At 44.0% G+C, this 25,757-nt stretch overlaps 1 protein-coding gene across 3 annotated transcripts in view; it reads left to right on the top strand.

Annotated features, from left to right (window-relative positions):
* Positions 1-25,757, top strand: part of ints6l (integrator complex subunit 6 like) — a 263,802-nt gene that overhangs the window by 161,218 nt on the left and 76,827 nt on the right. For all 3 annotated transcript variants that reach the window (XM_086002385.1, XM_086002375.1, XM_086002380.1), the window contains 2 exons: positions 16,769-16,897; positions 24,912-25,075. In XM_086002385.1, the coding sequence (XP_085858511.1) occupies positions 16,769-16,897; positions 24,912-25,075 (293 nt within the window). The remainder of the gene's footprint in view (positions 1-16,768; positions 16,898-24,911; positions 25,076-25,757) is intronic.

Here is a 25,757-nt window from a genome sequence, read left to right as displayed (position 1 = left end):
TTTTCTTCACCCGCTGCACTATATACCCTGTAATTTACAATCTATAAACACCCGCAGCGACTTAACATTCACCTTTTCTCACCCGCTGCACTATATACCCCGTAATTACAATCTATAAACACCCGCAGCGACTTAACATTCACCTTTTCTCACCCGCTGCACTATATACCCCGTAATTACAATCTATAGAACACCCGCAGCGACTTAACATTCACCTTTTCTCACCCGCTGCACTATATACCCCTGTAATTACAATCTATAGACACCGCGCAGCGACTTAACATTCACCTTTTCTCACCCGCTGCACTATATACCCCGTAATTACAATCTATAAACACCCGCAGCGACTTAACATTCACCTTTTCTCACCCGCTGCACTATATACCCCGTAATTACAATCTATAAACACCCGCAGCGACTTAACATTCACCTTTTCTCACCCGCTGCACTATATACCCCGTAATTACAATCTATAAACACCCGCAGCGACTTAACATTCACCTTTTCTCACCCGCTGCACTATATACCCCGTAATTACAATCTATAAACACTCGCAGCGATTTAACATTCACCTTTTCTCACCCGCTGCACTATATACCCTGTAATTACAATCTATAAACACTCGCAGCGACTTAACATTCACCTTTTCTCACCCGCTGCACTATATACCCCTGTAATTACAATCTATAAACACCCGCAGCGACTTAACATTCACCTTTTCTCACCCGCTGCACTATATACCCCGTAATTACAATCTATAAACACCCGCAGCGACTTAACATTCACCTTTTCTCACCCGCTGCACTATATACCCTGTAATTACAATCTATAAACACCCGCAGCGACTTAACATTCACCTTTTCTCACCCGCTGCACTATATACCCTGTAATTACAATCTATAAACACCCGCAGCGACTTAACATTCACCTTTTCTCACCCGCTGCACTATATACCCCGTAATTACAATCTATAAACACCCGCAGCGACTTAACATTCACCTTTTCTCACCCGCTGCACTATATACCCCGTAATTACAATCTATAAACACTCGCAGCGACTTAACATTCACCTTTTCTCACCCGCTGCACTATATACCCCGTAATTACAATCTATAAACACCCGCAGCGACTTAACATTCACCTTTTCTCACCCGCTGCACTATATACCCTGTAATTACAATCTATAAACACTCGCAGCGACTTAACATTCACCTTTTCTCACCCGCTGCACTGTATACCCTGTAATTACAATCTATAAACACACGCAGCGACTTAACATTCACCTTTTCTCACCCGCTGCACTATATACCCGGTAATTACAATCTATAAACACCCGCAGCGACTTAACATTCACCTTTTCTCACCCGCTGCACTATATACCCTGTAATTACAATCTATAAACACCCGCAGCGACTTAACATTCACCTTTTCTCACCCGCTGCACTATATACCCCGTAATTACAATCTATAAACACCCGCAGCGACTTAACATTCACCTTTTCTCACCCGCTGCACTATATACCCTGTAATTACAATCTATAAACACTCGCAGCGACTTAACATTCACCTTTTCTCACCCGCTGCACTATATACCCCGTAATTACAATCTATAAACACCCGCAGCGACTTAACATTCACCTTTTCTCGCCCGCTGCACCATATACCCTGTAATTACAATCTATAAACACCCGCAGCGACTTAACATTCACCTTTTCTCGCCCGCTGCACGATATACCCCGTAATTGCAATCTATAAACACCCGCAGCGACTTAACATTCTCCTTTTCTCACCTGCTGCACTATATACCCTGTAATTACAATCTATAAACACACGCAGCGACTTAACATTCACCTTTTCTCACCCGCTGCACTATATACCCGGTAATTACAATCTATAAACACCCGCAGCGACTTAACATTCACCTTTTCTCACCCGCTGCACTATATACCCTGTAATTACAATCTATAAACACCCGCAGCGACTTAACATTCACCTTTTCTCAGCCGCTGCACTATATACCCCGTAATTACAATCTATAAACACCCGCAGCGACTTAACATTCACCTTTTCTCACCCGCTGCACTATATACCCTGTAATTACAATCTATAAACACTCGCAGCGACTTAACATTCACCTTTTCTCACCCGCTGCACTATATACCCCGTAATTACAATCTATAAACACCCGCAGCGACTTAACATTCACCTTTTCTCTCCCGCAGCGACTGAACATTCACCTTTTCTCGCCCGCTGCACTATATACCCCGTAATTACAATCTATAAACACCCGCAGCGACTTAACATTCACCTTTTCTCACCCGCTGCACTATATACCCCGTAATTACAATCTATAAACACCCGCAGCGACTTAGCATTCACCTTTTCTCACCCGCTGCACTATATACCCCGTAATTACAATCTATAAACACCCGCAGCGACTTAACATTCACCTTTTCTCACCCGCTGCACTATATACCCCGTAATTACAATCTATAAACACCCGCAGCGACTTAACATTCACCTTTTCTCACCCGCTGCACTATATACCCCGTAATTACAACCTATAAACACCCGCAGCGACTTAACATTCACCTTTTCTCACCCGCTGCACTATATACCCCGTAATTACAACCTATAAACACCCGCAGCGACTTAACATTCACCTTTTCTCACCCGCTGCACTATATACCCCGTAATTACAATCTATAAACACCCGCAGCGACTTAACATTCACCTTTTCTCACCCGCTGCACTATATACCCCGTAATTACAATCTATAAACACCCGCAGCGACTTAACATTCACCTTTTCTCACCCGCTGCACTATATACCCCGTAATTACAATCTATAAACACCCGCAGCGACTTAACATTCACCTTTTCTCACCCGCTGCACTATATACCCTGTAATCACAATCTATAAACACCCGCAGCGACTTAACATTCACCTTTTCTCACCCGCTGCACTATATACCCCGTAATTACAATCTATAAACACCCGCAGCGACTTAACATTCACCTTTTCTCACCCGCTGCACTATATACCCCGTAATTACAATCTATAAACACCCGCAGCGACTTAACATTCACCTTTTGTCACCCGCTGCACTATATACCCCGTAATTACAATCTATAAACACCCGCAGCGACTTAACATTCACCTTTTCTCACCCGCTGCCCTATATACCCCGTAATTACAATCTATAAACACCCGCAGCGACTTAACATTCACCTTTTCTCACCCGCTGCACTATATACCCCGTAATTACAATCTATAAACACCCGCAGCGACTTAACATTCACCTTTTCTCACCCGCTGCACTATATACCCTGTAATTACAATCTATAAACACCCGCAGCGACTTAACATTCACCTTTTCTCACCCGCTGCACTATATACCCCGTAATTACAATCTATAAACACCCGCAGCGACTTAACATTCACCTTTTCTCACCCGCTGCACTATATACCCCGTAATTACAATCTATAAACACCCGCAGCGACTTAACATTCACCTTTTCTCACCCGCTGCACTATATACCCCGTAATTACAATCTATAAACACCCGCAGCGACTTAACATTCACCTTTTCTCACCCGCTGCACTGTATACCCTGTAATTACAATCTATAAACACACGCAGCGACTTAACATTCACCTTTTCTCACCCGCTGCACGATATACCCGGTAATTACAATCTATAAACACCCGCAGCGACTTAACATTCACCTTTTCTCACCCGCTGCACTATGTACCCTGTAATTACAATCTATAAACACCCGCAGCGACTTAACATTCACCTTTTCTCACCCGCTGCACTATATACCCCGTAATTACAATCTATAGACACCCGCAGCGACTTAACATTCACCTTTTCTCACCCGCTGCACTATATACCCCGTAATTACAATCTATAAACACCCGCAGCGACTTAACATTCACCTTTTCTCACCCGCTGCACTATATACCCCGTAATTACAATCTATAAACACCCGCAGCGACTTAGCATTCACCTTTTCTCACCCGCTGCACTATATACCCCGTAATTACAATCTTTAAACACTCGCAGCGATTTAACATTCACCTTTTCTCACCCGCTGCACTATATACCCCGTAATTACAATCTATAAACACTCGCAGCGACTTAACATTCACCTTTTCTCACCCGCTGCACTATGTACCCTGTAATTACAATGTATAAACACCCGCAGCGACTTAACATTCACCTTTTCTCACCCGCTGCACTATATACCCCGTAATTACAATCTATAAACACCCGCAGCGACTTAACATTCACCTTTTCTCACCCGCTGCACTATATACCCCGTAATTACAATCTATAAACACCCGCAGCGACTTAACATTCACCTTTTCTCACCCGCTGCACTATATACCCTGTAATTACAATCTATAAACACCCGCAGCGACTTAACATTCACCTTTTCTCACCCGCTGCACTATATACCCCGTAATTACAATCTATAAACACCCGCAGCGACTTAACATTCACCTTTTCTCACCCGCTGCACTATATACCCCGTAATTACAATCTATAAACACCCGCAGCGACTTAACATTCACCTTTTCTCACCCGCTGCACTATATACCCCGTAATTACAATCTATAAACACCCGCAGCGACTTAACATTCACCTTTTCTCACCCGCTGCACTATATACCCTGTAATTACAATCGAAAACACCCGCAGCGACTTAACATTCACCTTTTCTCACCCGCTGCACTATATACCCCGTAATTACAATCTATAAACACCCGCAGCGACTTAACATTCACCTTTTCTCACCCGCTGCACTATATACCCCGTAATTACAATCTATAAACACTCGCAGCGACTTAACATTCACCTTTTCTCACCCGCTGCACTATATACCCCGTAATTACAATCTATAAACACCCGCAGCGACTTAACATTCACCTTTTCTCGCCCGCTGCACTATATACCCTGTAATTACAATCTATAAACACTCGCAGCGACTTAACATTCACCTTTTCTCGCCCGCTGCACTATATACCCCGTAATTACAATCTATAAACACCCGCAGCGACTTAACATTCACCTTTTCTCGCCCGCTGCACTATATACCCCGTAATTACAATCTATAAACACCCGCAGCGACTTAACATTCACCTTTTCTCACCCGCTGCACTATATACCCCGTAATTACAATCTATAAACACCCGCAGCGACTTAACATTCACCTTTTCTCACCCGCTGCACTATATACCCCGTAATTACAATCTATAAACACCCGCAGCGACTTAACATTCACCTTTTCTCACCCGCTGCACTATATACCCCGTAATTACAATCTATAAACACCCGCAGCGACTTAACATTCACCTTTTCTCACCCGCTGCACTATATACCCCGTAATTACAATCTATAAACACCCGCAGCGACTTAACATTCACCTTTTCTCACCCGCTGCACTATATACCCTGTAATTACAATCTATAAACACCCGCAGCGACTTAACATTCACCTTTTCTCACCCGCTGCACTATATACCCCGTAATTACAATCTATAAACACCCGCAGCGACTTAACATTCACCTTTTCTCACCCGCTGCACTATATACCCTGTAATTACAATCTATAAACACCCGCAGCGACTTAACATTCACCTTTTCTCACCCGCTGCACTATATACCCTGTAATTACAATCTATAAACACCCGCAGCGACTTAACATTCACCTTTTCTCACCCGCTGCACTATATACCCCGTAATTACAATCTATAAACACCCGCAGCGACTTAACATTCACCTTTTCTCACCCGCTGCACTATATACCCTGTAATTACAATCTATAAACACCCGCAGCGACTTAACATTCACCTTTTCTCACCCGCTGCACTATATACCTTGTAATTACAATCTATAAACACACGCAGCGACTTAACATTCACCTTTTCTCACCCGCTGCACTATATACCCTTTAATTACAATCTATAAACACCCGCAGCGACTTAACATTCACCTTTTCTCACCCGCTGCACTATATACCCTGTAATTACAATCTATAAACACTCGCAGCGACTTAACATTCACCTTTTCTCACCCGCTGCACTATATACCCTGTAATTACAATCGATAAACACCCGCAGCGACTTAACATTCACCTTTTCTCACCCGCTGCACTATATACCCCGTAATTACAATCTATAAACACACGCAGCGACTTAACATTCACCTTTTCTCACCCGCTGCACTATATACCCTGTAATTACAATCTATAAACACCCGCAGCGACTTAACATTCACCTTTTCTCTCCCGCAGCGACTTAACATTCACCTTTTCTCGCCCGCTGCACTATATACCCCGTAATTACAATCTATAAACACCCGCAGCGACTTAACATTCACCTTTTCTCACCCGCTGCACTATATACCCCGTAATTACAATCTATAAACACCCACAGCGACTTAACATTCACCTTTTCTCGCCCGCTGCACTATATACCCCGTAATTACAATCTATAAACACCCGCAGCGACTTAACATTCACCTTTTCTCACCCGCTGCACTATATACCCCGTAATTACAATCTATAAACACCCGCAGCGACTTAACATTCACCTTTTCTCACCCGCTGCACTATATACCCTGTAATTACAATCTATAAACACCCGCAGCGACTTAACATTCACCTTTTCTCGCCCGCTGCACTATATACCCCGTAATTACAACCTATAAACACCCGCAGCGACTTAACATTCTCCTTTTCTCGCCCGCTGCACTATATACCCCGTAATTACAATCTATAAACACCCGCAGCGACTTAACATTCACCTTTTCTCACCCGCTGCACTATATACCCTGTAATTACAATCTATAAACACCCGCAGCGACTTAACATTCACCTTTTCTCACCCGCTGCACTATATACCCCGTAATTACAATCTATAAACACACGCAGCGACTTAACATTCACCTTTTCTCACCCGCTGCACTATATACCCTGTAATTACAATCTATAAACACCCGCAGCGACTTAACATTCACCTTTTCTCTCCCGCAGCGACTTAACATTCACCTTTTCTCGCCCGCTGCACTATATACCCCGTAATTACAATCTATAAACACCCGCAGCGACTTAACATTCACCTTTTCTCACCCGCTGCACTATATACCCCGTAATTACAATCTATAAACACCCACAGCGACTTAACATTCACCTTTTCTCGCCCGCTGCACTATATACCCCGTAATTACAATCTATAAACACCCGCAGCGACTTAACATTCACCTTTTCTCACCCGCTGCACTATATACCCCGTAATTACAATCTATAAACACCCGCAGCGACTTAACATTCACCTTTTCTCACCCGCTGCACTATATACCCCGTAATTACAATCTATAAACACCCGCAGCGACTTAACATTCACCTTTTCTCACCCGCTGCACTATATACCCCGTAATTACAATCTATAAACACCCGCAGCGACTTAACATTCACCTTTTCTCACCCGCTGCACTATATACCCCGTAATTACAATCTATAAACACCCGCAGCGACTTAACATTCACCTTTTCTCACCCGCTGCACTATATACCCTGTAATTACAATCTATAAACACCCGCAGCGTCTTAATATTCACCTTTTCTCACCCGCTGCAGTATATACCCCGTAATTACAATCTATAAACACCCGCAGCGACTTAACATTCACCTTTTCTCACCCGCTGCACTATATACCCTGTAATTACAATCTATAAACACCCGCAGCGACTTAACATTCACCTTTTCTCACCCGCTGCACTATATACCCTGTAATTACAATCTATAAACACCCGCAGCGACTTAACATTCACCTTTTCTCACCCGCTGCACTATATACCCTGTAATTACAATCTATAAACACCCGCAGCGACTTAACATTCACCTTTTCTCACCCGCTGCACTATATACCCTGTAATTACAATCTATAGACACCCGCAGCGACTTAACATTCACCTTTTCTCACCCGCTGCACTATATACCCCGTAATTACAATCTATAAACACCCGCAGCGACTTAACATTCACCTTTTCTCACCCGCTGCACTATATACCCCGTAATTACAATCTATAAACACCCGCAGCGACTTAACATTCACCTTTTCTCACCCGCTGCACTATATACCCCGTAATTACAATGTATAAACACCCGCAGCGACTTAACATTCACCTTTTCTCACCCGCTGCACTATATACCCCGTAATTACAATCTATAAACACCCGCAGCGACTTAACATTCACCTTTTCTCACCCGCTGCACTATATACCCCGTAATTACAATCTATAAACACCCGCAGCGACTTAACATTCACCTTTTCTCACCCGCTGCACTATATACCCCGTAATTACAATCTATAAACACCCGCAGCGACTTAACATTCACCTTTTCTCACCCGCTGCACTATATACCCTGTAATTACAATCTATAAACACCCGCAGCGACTTAACATTCACCTTTTCTCACCCGCTGCACTATATACCCTGTAATTACAATCTATAGACACCCGCAGCGACTTAACATTCACCTTTTCTCACCCGCTGCACTATATACCCCGTAATTACAATCTATAAACACCCGCAGCGACTTAACATTCACCTTTTCTCACCCGCTGCACTATATACCCCGTAATTACAATCTATAAACACCCGCAGCGACTTAACATTCACCTTTTCTCACCCGCTGCACTATATACCCCGTAATTACAATCTATAAACACACGCAGCGACTTAACATTCACCTTTTCTCACCCGCTGCACTATATACCCTGTAATTACAATCTATAAACACCCGCAGCGACTTAACATTCACCTTTTCTCACCCGCTGCACTATATACCCTGTAATTACAATCTATAAACACCCGCAGCGACTTAACATTCACCTTTTCTCACCCGCTGCACTATATACCCCGTAATTACAATCTATAAACACCCGCAGTGACTTAACATTCACCTTTTCTCACCCGCTGCACTATATACCCCGTAATTACAATCTATAAACACACGCAGTGACTTAACATTCACCTTTTCTCACCCGCTGCACTATATACCCCGTAATTACAATCTATAAACACCCGCAGCGACTTAACATTCACCTTTTCTCACCCGCTGCACTATATACCCCGTAATTACAATCTATAAACACACGCAGCGACTTAACATTCACCTTTTCTCACCCGCTGCACTATATACCCTGTAATTACAATCTATAAACACCCGCAGCGACTTAACATTCACCTTTTCTCACCCGCTGCACTATATACCCTGTAATTACAATCTATAAACACCCGCAGCGACTTAACATTCACCTTTTCTCACCCGCTGCACTATATACCCCGTAATTACAATCTATAAACACCCGCAGTGACTTAACATTCACCTTTTCTCACCCGCTGCACTATATACCCCGTAATTACAATCTATAAACACACGCAGTGACTTAACATTCACCTTTTCTCACCCGCTGCACTATATACCCCGTAATTACAATCTATAAACACACGCAGTGACTTAACATTCACCTTTTCTCACCCGCTGCACTATATACCCCGTAATTACAATCTATAAACACCCGCAGCGACTTAACATTCACCTTTTCTCACCCGCTGCACTATATACCCTGTTGGGATCGACAGAAAACAACAGGCAGAGGCTTTTGTTTAAGCAAAGGCAAAACGTGTCTTTCTTTAATCAGTCTCCACGAGGTCTGAAGGGCTCAGCCCCGTGCAGGGGCTATGACGTCATCACGTAACCGACGTCATGGCGTCACCACGCTACCGACGCTCTTAAAGGGACCCTGCACCGATAACCCAACCCAGCATGTACATATCACAACATTGCTATACATAGTGAATTGTGTTTAGGTACATATAACAGCATTGGCTACACATTGTGTTATTGTCCCTATGTGGTCTCCGCCACAACCCCGTAATTACAATGTAGAAACACACGCAGCGACTTAACATTCACCTTTTCTCGAAGCAAACCACAAAACCTGTTGGTGTGGTTACTGGTTCCCACTACTCATGTATGAAAGTACTTTTCCCCTGACACCCCCCCTAATCCCTCGCCGGTGGGTGGGGTGGGGGGGGGCGGGGGATAGATTTGGTGTTTCCTTTCCACAGTTTGTTAGCCTTCAGTCCCAATCTCTGTGTGCGCGCGAATATAAAAATTGAACTGCCTCACTGTCCATCTTTCCTGCCGTATTGTGTCTACGCACGAGTCACCTGACTCCGAGTCGCTGAGCTCCAGTGCATCGCTCCCTCTTGCCTGGGTAACAGACTTGTAAGCCAATAGGAAATTCCAGTCACGCTGGGGAAAACACCAGGCAGTAGAGAAAGTGAATCTGTTCTTATTTCAAATCCCCTTGACCTCCGGGCCAGCACACTGCTCCTCCTGAAAAATATATTACAGGCTGAACTTGCACATCCTTTAACTGACCAGGAGCCATGTCACGGGCAGTGCATTACTTCAAATTAAAATTGCATTATCCCGTTCTGGTGTGTTGTGTTTTAGTTAGTACACAGGATCCACATTCCTCCCATGTAATGTGTTAATAAAGAGCACCCCTCCCATGAAAAGGCATTTGATGTTTGCTCAGGTAAGTCTGCCTTTTCTAATGAGGACATTTTTGGCGTTGGTGCATTTTGTTGCTGTGGTCATTGAACTTCCATAGTGGGTTAATTCTAGCGGGTCATTCGCTTCCAAATACTGTAGGATACTTGTAAGTATATGAATACTATGCACATATCCGCAGTATTGACGTTTTCAGATTATAGAACATTTTTATGTTGTGTGTCACAATGTGCATCACCACCTTTGTCATAATGATTTTGTACAAACACACCAGTTTTTGTTGGAATTTCGATGTTTGGATCTGCTTTGCAATAGGTGGCTGCATCCAGAGAGCCGGTGGTCACTACAGGGGCCGAAATAGACATCAAACCACAACATTGCAATAGAAAACTACTGACATCTGTTATACAGCACTCTCTTTACAATTCTCTCTCTCTCTCTCCCCCCTTTCCCTCTCTCTCCCCCTTTCCCTCTCTCTCTCTCTCTCTCTCCTCCTTTCCCTCTCTCTCTCTCTCTCTCCCCCCCTTTCCCTCCCTCTCTCTCCCTCTCTCTCTCTCTCCCCCTTTCCCTCTCTCTCTCTCTCCCCCCCCTTTCTCTCTCTCTCTCTCTCTCTCCACTTTTCCTCTCTCTCTCCACTTTCCCTCTCTCTCTCTCTCCCCCCCTTTCCCTCTCTCTCTCTCTCCCCCCCTTTCCCTCTCTCTCTCTCTCTCCCCCTTTCCCATCTTCTTCCGGGATAGTGATTGAGCTATTGACACACACATGGATAAAGACTAGTTTTGTTTATTTACTGTCCAGTACTATGGATTTGCCTTATGTTCTGTGCAAAAACAGGATCACTTTCTGTACTTTCATACAAAATAAAGCATGGGTGGTGGGGGGGTGGAAAGAGACTGCAAGGGGGTGGGTGGGGCTGGAGCTTGGGGGTGGGGAAGAGAGAGAGGGAGCACAGGGTGGGGTTGTAATTATGCAGAGCATATTAGTGACAAATGTATTAATGAGATGCATATGTGGTGCTATAATGAATGTCAGCCTGTTGCCACCCCTTTTCTGGAAAAAGAAAGACTTGCATTTCTATAGCGCCTTTCATGACCACCGGACGTCCCAAAGCGCTTTACAGCCAATGAAGTACTTTTTGAAGTGTAGTTACAGTTGCAGTGTAGGAAATACGGCAGCCAATTTGCACACAGCTAGTTCCCACAAACAGCAATGTAATATTGACCAGAAAATCTGTTTTTAGTGATGTTGATTGAGCAAGAATTTATTACCAGTATCGCACAGTGTGAATTCAATCACAGATATATACCGGCACAGTGTGAATTCAATCACAGATATATACCGGCACAGTGTGAATTCAATCACAGATATATACCGGCACAGTGTGAATTCAATCACAGATATATACCGGCACAGCGTGAATTCAATCACAGATATATACCGGCACAGCGTGAATTCAATCACAGATATATACCGGCACAGTGTGAATTCAATCACAGATATATACCGGCACAGTGTGAATTCAATCACAGATATATACCGGCACAGTGTGAATTCAATCACAGATATATACCGGCACATCGTGAATTCAATCACAGATATATACCGGCACAGTGTGAATTCAATCACAGATATATACCGGCACAGTGTGAATTCAATCACAGATATATACCGGCACAGTGTGAATTCAATCACAGATATATACCGGCACAACGTGAATTCAATCACAGATATATACCGGCACAGTGTGAATTCAATCACAGATATATACCGGCACAGTGTGAATTCAATCACAGATATATACCGGCACAGTGTGAATTCAATCACAGATATATACCGGCACAGTGTGAATTCAATCACAGATATATACCGGCACAGTGTGAATTCAATCACAGATATATACCGGCACAGTGTGAATTCAATCACAGATATATACCGGCACAGTGTGAATTCAATCACAGATATATACCGGCACAGTGTGAATTCAATCACAGATATATACCGGCACAACGTGAATTCAATCACAGATATATACCGGCACAGTGTGAATTCAATCACAGATATATACCGGCACAACGTGAATTCAATCACAGATATATACCGGCACAGTGTGAATTCAATCACAGATATATACCGGCACAGTGTGAATTCAATCACAGATATATACCGGCACAGTATGAATTCAATCACAGATATATACCGGCACAGTGTGAATTCAATCACAGATATATACCGGCACAGTGTGACTTCAATCACAGATATATACCGGCACAGCGTGAATTCAATCACAGATATATACCGGCACAGCGTGAATTCAATCACAGATATATACCGGCACAGTGTGAATTCAATCACAGATATATACCGGCACAGTGTGAATTCAATCACAGATATATACCGGCACAGCGTGAATTCAATCACAGATATATACCGGCACAGTGTGAATTCAATCACAGATATATACCGGCACAGCGTGAATTCAATCACAGATATATACCGGCACAGCGTGAATTCAATCACAGATATATACCGGCACAGCGTGAATTCAATCACAGATATATACCGGCACAGTGTGAATTCAATCACAGATATATACCGGCACAGTGTGAATTCAATCACAGATATATACCGGCACAGTGTGAATTCAATCACAGATATATACCGGCACAGCGTGAATTCAATCACAGATATATACCGGCACAGCGTGAATTCAATCACAGATATATACCGGCACAGTATGAATTCAATCACAGATATATACCAGCACAGTGTGAATTCAATCACAGATATATACCGGCACAGTGTGAATTCAATCACAGATATATACCGGCACAGCGTGAATTCAATCACAGATATATACCGGCACAGCGTGAATTCAATCACAGATATATACCGGCACAGTGTGAATTCAATCACAGATATATACCGGCACAGTGTGAATTCAATCACAGATATATACCGGCACAGTGTGAATTCAATCACAGATATATACCGGCACAGCGTGAATTCAATCACAGATATATACCGGCACAGCGTGAATTCAATCACAGATATATACCGGCACAGTATGAATTCAATCACAGATATATACCAGCACAGTGTGAATTCAATCACAGATATATACCGGCACAGTGTGAATTCAATCACAGATATATACCGGCACAGCGTGAATTCAATCACAGATATATACCATAAAATAATTGATTTGTTGCTTCCAAGTTGATGTGTAATTAATAATAACAAAATAAAATACTCTTATGGCTGAGCTAAATAAACGAGGCCCTAATTACACTCGTTTATCAATCCTTTGTTTAAAGCATTACTGAGTCGCTGTATATTACACAAATGGACACGGTGCTGTTTTCATTTATTGAAAGTATTACTGCCCAATTTGAAAGCTTCAGAAGGATCCAAATACTCTGGTAGATTGAGAGAAACGATTTCCTCTGGTGAGTGAACCCAGAACAAGGGGGCATAATCTTAAAAATAAAGTTAGGTCATTTAGGAGGGAAATCAGGAAGCACCTTTCCACATGGGACAGGGAATTCCAGAATTCCCCATCCCCTCAAAAGGCTGTGGATGCTGGGGGACAGTTGGAGCTTTCAGGACTGTTGGGTAAGGGTATCCCGGGATATGGAACAAAGGCAGGTAAATGGAGAGTTGAGGTACAGATAGGCCATGATCTCATTGAATAGTGGAACAGGCTCAAGGGACTGAGTGGCCTCCTCCTGTTCCTATGGGGCAGAGGCTGCAGTCACACCCTGGTCAGAATATTACTATCCTATGAGCACCACTAACACACTGAATGCCCCTTGATCTGTGCTGACTTTTTAGAATAATAGAATGTGCAGGGGACCAACTACTACCTCAAAGGTGCATTTTCTTCACATCTTGTACATAATTACAAAATTCACAAGCCTCGAACAAAGTTAACGATCAAAAAAGTATTCGGTCCTCATAGACAGGCTGATAGAATGGGCGGACACGTGGCAGATGAAATTTAACACAGAAAAGTGCGAAGTAATACATTTTGGTAGGAAGAACGAGGAGAAGCAATATAAACTAAAGGATACAATTCTAAAGCGGGTGTATGAACAGAGACCCCTGGGGGTACATGGGCACAAATCGTTGAAGGTGGCAGGGCGGGTTGAGAAAGCGGTTAAAAAAGCATGAGAGATCCTGGGCTTCATAAATAGAGGCATAGAGTACAAAAGCAAGGAAGTTATGATGAACTTTTATAAAACACTGGTTCGGCCTCAACTGGAGTATTGTGTCCAATTCTGGACACCGCACTTTAGGAAGGATGTGAAGGCCTTAGAGAGGGTGCAGAGGAGATTTACGAGAATGGTTCCAGGAATGAGGGACTTCAGTTACGTGGATAGACTAGAGAAGCTGGGGTTGTTCTCCTTAGAGCAGAGAAGGTTGAGAGGAGATTTGATCGAGGTGTTCAAAACCATGAGGGGTCTGGACAGAGTAGATAGAGAGAAACTGTTCCCATTGGCGGAAGGGTCGAGAACCGGAGGACACAGATTTAAGGTGATTGGCAAAAGAACCAAAGGCGACATGAGGGAAAACTTCTTTACGCAGCGAGTGGTTAGAATCTGGATGCACGGCCTGACAGGGTGGTGGAGGCAGATTCAATCGTGGCTTTCAAAAGGTAATTGGATAAATACCTGAAGGAGAAAAATTTGCAGGGCTACGGGGAAAGGGCAGGGGAGTGGGACTAGCTGAAGTGCTCTTGTAGAGAGCTGGCACGGGCTCGAGGGGCCGAATGGCCTCCTTCTGTGCTGTAACCATTCTGTGATTCTATAATCACTATCCTGTGGGGAGGGGAAACTTGGAGGGTGGCTTATTGCACACCTTTAAAAGGAGCAAGACATTATTTGAGAGGACTGAGATGGATAATTACATGGATATTATAAAGGCTGTGGATGCTGGGTCAAGTTCAATAGATTTTTGTTGGGTAAGGGTATCAAGGAATATGAAACAAAGGCGGGTTAATGAAGTTCAGGTACAGATAAGCCATGATCTAATTGAATGGCGGAACAGGCTCGAGGGGCCAAATGGCCTCCTTCTGTTCCTATATTCTTAGACTGTGTCGCTCCTTGGTCAGACCCATGTCTTGGTTACAGCGTCTAGTTCTTTATTTGAACAATCCCATTACTGTAGGGTGAAGCTTAAATGAGTGAAAGGTAAATTTAGAACTGATGCCAGGAGGTTCTTCACACAGATGATCAACATGTGGAATGGCTGTCCGACTAGGGTAGGGGAGGCAAGATCCCTGGAATCTGTTGGATGCTGTGATTTGGGAGGAGGGGAACAAAATGTAGGGCCTTTCTGGCTGGAGGAGTGGAAACTGCCTTCCTGATCAGTTTCTATCTTGTGATCATGGCCCATAAACAGATTGAAGGCCAGAGTTGTTTGGTTGTGCTGGAGCAGCGCAAAGCACGGATCGACAACCCAACATCACTTTGATACCTGAATAAGCAGAGGGGGAAGGGGGTTCATCTGTCCCCTGCCCGCTGTGTGCCTGGTGCCTGTGCTGTGTGCCTGATGTCTGGTGCCAGTGCAGACAGAGATCAGTTGACCTGTCGATGCAGCAGCTCGTGGGAGTGCAGATCGCAATCGGCATTTTTCTGTGCTTTCACTAGGCTTGAAGATCCCTACCTGTTGTTTCTACAGGCAAAGAACAAGTGGATCTGCTCCCGAGTGAGGCTGAGAGTCAGCAGAGCTGGGGAAGATCATCTGACTTGAAACCTGAAAATTTATGGGGACACTGTCCCAGAGAGTGATTTCTCATAGGATGGAGAGAATTCCTATTTATATGTGGAGGTTGAACTTCACACAGAATGAGGAAGAGGCAATCTACGGTAAATGATCTATCATTATTAAATGTCATATACACAGCAGGAAACAGTGCAAGGAAGATCTTGATAATTTACTCAGAACATTGTCACTTGCAAGTTATGGAGGGGAGGGGCGGTGGGGGGGTCCTTTATCCATGGTACATTACGTGTGATTTCACAATTTCCCATTGTGTCTCCTCTGCTCTTGAGGAGTAAAGTCACATTTTAAAATGCACTTTTTCCAAATTCTTTAAGGATTTGAGCCACTGCATCAAGAAGTTCTGGATTTTCTTGCACACCGGTGTGCTTATCTTGTCTTTTATTTCTGTTCAAGGTCGGTCCTACTGTGTGCGCACACAGCGGATGTTAAACCAGTGCCTCGAATCCTTAGTACAGAAAGTTCAAAGCGGAGTGGTTATTAATTTTGAAAAAACTGGACCAGACCCAGTGCCGGTTGGAGAAGGTAAGAATATTGCTTAAAAACTTTTCCCATTTGAACTGTAGCCAGCAAAGTGTCCTAGTGAATTTATAAATACTGTGTGGTAATATAAAGTGAGTGCTCACTAATGGCAGTAAACAGGACGGCGCAATTCAGATAGGAGAGGGCATAATTATTATGGCACTTCATGTTCACCGGCAATTACAGTTCACCAGATTTTAGCTGAAATTGAAAGCTTCTTCCACTTGTGACTCACTGTTTCCTCTTACAATGGGTGCACTGTGCCCCTTCATGTATCGTTCTAAGAAGCGATGCATCGCTTCACCAACTTACTAATTCTGGAATTTTCATCGAACTGCTTGGTTTCTTTCAAGATGTGGCCTGCGCGGTTCAGTGGGTTAGAGAGCGGTCGTTCACCTCTAGGACCTGGGTTCACATGCAACTCGAACCAATAGAATGTCTCCTCAGTTTTCCGAACTGGATGAGTTTGGGCAGTTTCAACCCAGCATAAAAAGACTCCTAATTTGGCACCGATTGGCGTTACAGCATGGCTGATGCAGTAGAGAATATAAATCTAAGGTTGAAGGACGAGGAGCAATCTAAAGGAAGCTTTACTAAACATCGACCTGATCTACCTTGTCAGGGGGTGCTTTGTGCTAATGCCAAGTGCCTGAAATGGAGAAGATTCCCCTCTGTAACACTGACAATCTCACCTTGAGCACAAAACGCACCAAAACAAAACGAGTGCGTCTTTTTCACATTAGAGGAACCAAAAATTGCACCCAAGTTTATTTGTAGGGAACAGTGTTGAGGATGTACACCAATTATCGTTTTGAGTCTAAACCTCATTGGTTAAATGTGTTTAAACATAGGAACAGAAGGAGGCCATTCAGCCCCTCGAGCCAGTTCCACCATTCAATTAGATCAAGGCTGATTTGTACCTCAACTCTATTTCCCCCCTGTTGCTCCACATCCCTTGATACCCTTACTCAACAAAAATCTCAGTCTGAAGTTTCAATTGACTCAGCATCCACAGCCTTTTGAGGGAGAATTTTCCAGATTTCCACTGCCTTTTATGTGAAGAAGTGCTTCCTGATTTCACTCCTGAAAGGCCTGGCTCTAATTTTAAGATTATGCCCCCTTGTTCTGGTCTCCCCCTCCAGAGGAAATAGTTTCTCTATATACTCTATCAAAACCTTTATTTTAAACACCTCGATAAAATCACCCCCAACCTTCTCGACTCTAGGGAATACAAGCCTAGTTGCTACGAACATACGAGATTGCTAGGCAGGAAAGGACCAGCTGGCCCATCAAGCCAGCCCCACACACCATGATGGCCAGAGCATCATGACTAGGCACTTCTCCCCACCCCCACAGCCATGGCAAAAAAAAGAGAAAACCCAGGGCAATAAGGGAAAAAATTCTCTGGAAAATTCCCCTTTGACCCCCCTCAGGGAATTCCATATTATAACAATTCTCCTAACCTCTTCCATCGTTCTTGTGCTGTTGATGAATTTATGCTGTCTAGTTGCTGACGAATTAATCAGTAGGAAGTTATTCCCGATTTACTTTCATCAAAGCCCCTCATGATTTTGAACACCTATCAGATCTTCTGTGAACCTTCATTGTTGTAATGACGAGAGCTCCATTTTCTGGAGTGTCTCCTCATGAAAAATGCCCACTTGGGTGAGATACCAGAGGGCATCTGTAAGAACATAAACATAAGAACATAAGAAATAGGAGCAGGAGTAGGCCAATCGGCCCCTCGAGCCTGCGCCACCATTCAATAAGATCATGGCTGATCTGATCCTAACCTCAAATCTTCTATCACTCTGCATCCACCCGAACCCATGTGATCTCCCGGGAGAGGCGAAAAACCAGATAAAGACCCAATGGCCAATTTGGGAGAAAAAAATCTGGGAAATTCCTCTCCGACCCATCTAGGCGATCGAAATTCTTCCAGGAGATCACTCTGTCCCTATATTTTCTACAGAAATGTAGAAACGCATCCTCGCAAGGAGTCCGCGCCTTCAGGAGAGGAGGATTGGGAGCGAGGAGGGAGGGGAAAAAACAAAAGGATATACTATACTTCTCTTTGAAGAGACAAGTTTAAATTTTCAAACAGCTTCATCAGCTGGCCTGTGTATCGTGACCAGTGCTCCCCAAACGGAAGGAGCTGACCGTATCACAGGAGTGCAGCTGAAGGAGGGAGACCCTTATGGCTGTCTCTGCTTGTGCCCCTTTGATGTTAAGACCCCTGACAGCACTCTAGAGATAACTATCCTACTGACACTTGACACCTTGCCATGGAGACAAGAGTTGCAAGTTGAGAATTCAGCAGAGTGGCACTTTGAACCTGTGTCTGAGATGTGAGACACACCAACATTCTGGAGAGGTCCCAGTGGATTGGAAAACCACAAATGTAACTCCCCTATTGGAGAATGGAGGGAGCCAGAAAGCAGGAAACTATCGGCCAGTTAGCCTAACATCTGTCATTGGGAAAATGCTGGAGTCCATTATTAAGGAAGTAATAGCAGGGCATTTAGAAAATCATAATGCAATCAAGCAGAGTCAACATGGTTTTACAAATTTCCTAGAATTCTTTGAGGATGTAACGAACAAGGTAGATAAAGGGGAACCAGTAGATGTGGTGTATTTGGATTTCCAGAAGGCATTCGATAAGGAGCCACATAAAAGGTTACTGCACAAGATAAGAGCTCATGAGGTTGGGGGTAATATATTAGCATGGATAGAGGATTGGCTAACTAACAGACAATAGAGAATCGAGATAAATGGGTCATTTTCAGGTTGTCAAACTGTAACTAGTGGGGTGCCACAGGGATCAGTGCTGAGGCCTCAACTATTTACAATCTATATTAATGACTTGGATGAAGGGACCGAGTGTAATGGAGCCAGATTTGCTGACGATACAAAGATAGGTGGGAAAGCAAGTTGTGAGGAGGACACAGAGTCTGCAAAGGGATATAGACAGGTTAAGCGAGTGGGCAAAAATTTGGCAGATGGAGTACAATCTGGGAAAATGTGAGGTTATCCACTTTGGTAGGAAGAATAAAAAAGCAAAATATTATTTAAATGGAACGAGACTACAAAATGCTGCAGTACAGAGGGCTCTGGGTGTCCTCGTACATGAAACACAAAGTTAACATGCAGGTACAAAAGGCAAATGGAATGTTGGCCTTTATTGCAAGAGGTATGGAGTATAAAAGTAGGGAAGTCGTGCTACAACTGTACAGGACGCTGGTGAGACCACACCTGGAGTACTGCGTGCAGTTTTGGTCTCCTTACTTAAGGAGGGATATATTTGCATTGGAGGCAGTTCAGAGAAGGTTCGCGAGGTTGATTCCTGGGATGAAGGGGTGGCCTAATGAGGAAAGGTTGAGCAGGTTGGGCCTATACTCATTGGAGTTTAGAAGAATGAGAGGTGATCTTATTGAAACATTTAAGATACTGAGGGGGCTCGACAGGGTAGATGCAGGGAGGGTGTTTCCCCCCGTGGGGGAATCTAGAACGAGGGGGACATAGTCTCAGAATAAGGGGTCGCTCATTTAAGACGGAGATGAGGAGGAATTTCTTCTCTCAGAGGGTCGTGAATCTTTGGAATTCTCTACCCCAGAGAGCTGTGGAGGCTGGGTCATTGAATATATTTAAGGTGGAGATTGACAGATTTTTGAACAATAAGGGAGTCGAGGGTTATGGGGAGCGGGCGGAGAAGTGGAGTTGAGGCCAAGATCAGATCAGCCATGATCTTATTGAATGGCGGAGCAGGATCGAGGGGCCAAATAGCCGACTCCTGCTCATATTTCTTATGTTCTAACATTCAAATGTCCCATGCGGCAAGCAATCCGGGGGGGGGGGGGGTGTTTTTTTTTAACGCAGCGAGTTGTTGTGATCTGAAACGCGCTGCCTGAAGGGGCGGTGGAAGCAGATTCAATAACAAGTTACAAATGGGAATTGGATAAACACTTGCAGGACTCTGGGGAAAGAGCGGGGGAGTGGGACTAATTGGAGAGCTCTTTCAAAGAGCCGGCACAGGCACGATGGTCGAATGGCCTCCTCCTGTGCTGTATGATTTTGGAATTCTACGTCAATAAAAAATAAAATAAAATCGAGAAGCATTGAAGTTGGAGGCGCAGGGGCTCATTGTTCAGTATTTCCCAGTCACCCTGCCTTATTCTGGAGTACTCTCCCAGTATGGAAATGGAAAAGTGAGGACAAAGTAGTCCACATAGTTCACCTGTTTAAAGGGGTTTTGTGAGCCTTTGGTAGAGTGTATATTTCCTTTTAAATGTTAGCCAAAAGTAAATATTTCCTGTACTCCTACATTGGGTTCCTTTTTAAAAATGGGTTTTCAGTTTTTTAAATGCTACACCTGCCCAAGTGCTTAACACGGTTGCAAAACCCATTTATTTATTTGTGCACAAATCTTTTGAAGGTGGCAGGACCGGTTAACAAAGCAGTTAATGAAGCAGATGGGATGCTGGGCTTTATAAATCGAGGCACAGAGTACAAAAGCCAGGAGGTTGTGCTAAATCTATATAGAACACTAGTTCGGCCCCAGCTGGAGTATTGTGTCCCATTCTGGGCACCGCACTTTGGAAAGGACGTGAAGGCTTTGGAGAGAGTACAGAGAGATTTACTAAAATGGCTCAAAGGATGAGGGATTGCAGTTACGTGGAGAGGCTGGGGTTGTTCTCCTTCGAGCAAAGAAGGCTAAGAGGAGATTTGATAGAGGTGTTTAAAATCATGAAGGATTCAGATAATAAAGTAAATAAAGAGAAACTGTTTCCAGTGGCCGAAGGGTCGATAACCAGAGGGCACAGATTGAAGGGGATGGGAAAAGAACCAGAGGCGACATGAGGAAAAACTCTTTTACGCAACGAGTGGTTGTGATTGGGAATGCGCTGCCTGAAAGGGTGGAAGCAGATTCAATAAGAGCCTTCAAAGGGGAATTGGATAAACACTTGAAGGAGAAAAAATGTGCAGGGATATGGGGAACGAGCGGGGGAGTGGGACTCACTGGATTGCTCTTCGAAAGAGCCGGTGCAGACTCGATGGGCCGAATGGCCGCCTCCTGTGCTGTGCTGTTCTATGATTCTATCAACTGCAATCAGACCAATGCATCTTCAGTTACTGGAATCAAGTAATTTCTGCATTCCTCTTCGCTGGTCTCTTCTACCAGTATACACTTTATCGAACTGCTCAGTGAAGGGAAGAGACCATACTTAAAATCATAGAATGGTTACAGCACAGAAGGAGGCCATTCGGCCCTTCGAGCCCGTGCCGGCTCTCTGCAAGAGCACTTCAGCTAGTCCCACTCCCCCGCCCTTTCCCCGTAGCCCTGCAAATTTGTTTCTTCAGGTATTTATCCAATTCCCTTTGAAAGCCACGATTGAATCTGCCTCCACCACCCTTTCAGGCAGCGCATTCCAGATCCTAACCACTCGCTGGGTAAAAAAGTTTTTCCTCATGTCGTCTTTGGTTCTTTTGCCAATCACCTTAAATCTGTGTCCTCTGGTTCTCAATCCTTCCACCAATGGGAACAGTTTCTCTCTCTCTACTCTGTCCAGACCCCTCATGATTTTGAACACCTCTATCAAATCTCCTCTCAATCTTCTCTGCTCCGAGGAGAACAACCCCAGCTTCTCCAGTCTATCCACGTAACTGAAGTCCCACATTCCTGGAACCATTCTTGTAAATCTTCTCTGCACCCTCTCTAAGGCCTTCACACCCTTCCAAAAGTGCGGTGCCCAGAATTGGGCACAATATTCCAGTTGAGGCCAAACCAGTGTTTTATAAAGGTTCATCATAACTTCCTTGCTTTTGTACTCTGTGCCTTTATTTATGAAGCCCAATGTCCCATTTCACCAGCCTGTCTATGTCCTCTGGAAGTCTATCACTCTCCTCACTGTTCACTATACTTCCAAGTTTTGTGTCAGCTGCAAATGTTGAAATTGTGCCCTGTACACCCACGTCATTAATATATATCAGGAAAAGCAGTGTTCCTAGTTCCGACCCCTGGGGAACACCATTGTATACCTTCCTCCAGTCCGAACAACAACCCAAGTCTATTACACACTTCATTACTCCAAGAATTAGTGATAACTTCTGTCAACTCAAACCTCATGAGTTTTCTGTCCTACCCACATGGCCATTGCAAACATACCTCACTGTATTTTGTTTTATTATATTCCCCAGCTTCTCTCTCAACACTATTGATGGGAGTTTAAATGGTGGGGAGGTTTATATGTGGGCTTTAGATTTCTAGGGATTTTTTTAAAACGCTAACCAAGTCTTCAACATATCCGTACTTGGTTTCAGTGTTTGGAAGTGCTGAAGTGTTCGTTGCAGTGTCCCATAGATTGTAAGGCTGATCTGGTGTTCACCCCATTGGTGTTCCTATGCCTTATTGCTGTAGAGCATGCAGCCAGTGCTTACTCTCCCAGCTCTGGTACATCCTGATTACAATCCAGCTCAGGTGCCACTCACTCAGATTCCATTTCATGCCATATTCCTGATGCTCTTACAGGTGATGTTACAGGAACTCCGTGGAGAGAGAGGAGACCTGAAATAGCGAGTCTCCAAAGAACTGAAAGTAGAAATGAAATTATCTCTTAAAGGGTAGGAGATGTTTAAAAATTGGTTTTAAACATTACTCAGTTGGGAGAGTACTTTATACTGAATGTAGTCCTTGCTACACTTTCATTTCCTGTAGCATCCTGGGACAGTGCTTAACATTTTAACCAACTGAAGCAACTCTTTTCCCCACATAATAACATAGAAGATAGGAGCAGGAGTAGGCCATTTGGCCCCTCGAGCCTGCTCCGCCATTCAATGCGATCATGGCTGATCATCCAAATTCAGTACCCTGTCCCTGCTTTCTCCCCATACCCCTTGATCCCTTTAGCCGTGAGAAATATATCCAACTCCTTCTTGAATATATTGAATGAATTGGCCTCTACTGCCTTCTGTGGTAGAGAATTCCACAGGTTCACCACTCTCTGGGTGAAGAAATTCCTCCTCATTTCTGTCCTAAATGGCTTACCCCTTATCCTTAGACTGTGACCCCTGGTTCTGGACTCCCCGACAATCGGGAACATCCTTCCAGCATCGAGTCTGTCCAGTCCTGTCAGAATTTTATAAGTTTCGATGAGATCCCCTCTCATTCTTCTAAACTCCAGTGAGTACAAGCCCAATCGACCCAATCTCTCCTCATACGTCATTCCTGCCATCCCAGGTATCAGCCTGGTGAATCTTCGCTGAACTCCTTCCATGGCAAGAACATCCTTCCCACATTAGGTAAGTATTTTTAGTTGGTTTTTAAATGGGCTGATAGGAATTGGAGCGTTGGAGTCAAAATTTTACAGGGATATTCTTCATCTCTATTCGATTTGCCTGGTCTTGCTCTGTGGGATTTGAATAAATTGGGGCCAAAGCAAAGTTTCTGTGGAAAATAGTGCAACTGGTTTACATTGTGTGGAAGGTGAAGGATAACACCGCTGTTGAGAAGTATAGGTTGCACGGTCAGGAAAATAAATAGGAAAACTACAGACAAAGGAAATCAAAGATCCGTATCTGTAAAGAGAGAAGACAGGCTAATGCATTCCTTCACAGAACAAGTGAGCGTATAAGGGTATACATCCAAAACAGGAGGTCTGATGAAGGGTACTCCAACATATTCTGGTTTTAGTTTTATCTTTCAGGAAATTTATTCTGTGTGTTTGCCCCCTTGCTGGTAGGTCCTTCTGTTCGTATATCATCCCAGTGATTTAATGCAACAATCGGTGATTGTGGGCAACATAGAAAACAATTTACATTTATTTTAATGTGAGTTTCTCTTTGTTTTTTTAAAAATGCAAGAAGCAACAGCAGGCTACCATACATTAGAAGAGGCTCCAGTTTGTGTTAAATATTTTCTGAAAATGGCCATTTAACCCTTAGACTTGTAACGCTGAAGGTATTCTTGGCTGGCCATGATGCAGTGGACAGTTCCTACTCCTTTTACTCTGCTCTGTTTCAGATGGGATTGTTGAACCGCCTCGAGGAACCTCTTTATTTACTCCTCAAGCTTGGCATAGCTGTCACAAACTGATTTACGTGCGACCTAACCCTAAGACAGGCGTACCTGTTGGACACTGGCCAATCCCTGAATCCTTCTGGCCGGATCAAAACTCCCCCACACTGGTGAGTATCCACAACCTTTTGGGGGGAGAGAATGACAGATTTCCACTACCCTTTGTATGAAAAAGTGCTTCCTGATTTCACGCCTAAATGGCCTCCTTGATCTGGATTACCCCACCAGAGAAAATAGCTTCCGTGTATTTTTAAAAATTCATTCTTGGGCTGTAGGTGTTTCTAGCAAGGCCAGCATTTATTGCCCATCCCTAGTTGCCATGGAGAAGGTGGAGGTGAGCCGCCTTCTTGAACCGCTGCAGTCCGTGTGGTGAAGGTGCTCCCACAGCGCTGTTAGGGAGGGAGTTCCAGGATTTTGACCCAGCGACGATGAAGGAATGGCGATATACTTCTAAGTCAGGATGGTGTGTGACTTGGAGGGGAACTTGGAGGTGGTGGTGTTCCCATGCGCCCGCTGCCCTTGTCCTGCTAGGTGATATGCCTAGGTCGAAGCCAAGTGGTCCGTGGGGTTTTATTCTTATCTTTTTTTTGTAACGGTTTGGTACCACCGAGCAGCTTGCTCGTTAAGAGTCAGCCACATTGGTGTGGAACTGGAGTCACCTATCGGCCAGACTGGGTAGGGACGGCCGCTCTCCTTCCTTAAAGGACAATAATGAACCAGTTGGGTTTTTCCGACAGTCCGACAGCTTCATGGTCACTTTTGCTAAGACCAGATTTCTATTCCAGATTTATT

This window comes from Somniosus microcephalus, chromosome 1 (genome assembly GCF_052327205.1).
Source record: "Somniosus microcephalus isolate GS21.2 chromosome 1, FLI_Smic_1.0, whole genome shotgun sequence".
In the NCBI taxonomy this organism is placed as follows: Eukaryota; Metazoa; Chordata; class Chondrichthyes; order Squaliformes; family Somniosidae; genus Somniosus; species Somniosus microcephalus.
This window is presented reverse-complemented; position numbering and strand designations above follow the sequence as displayed.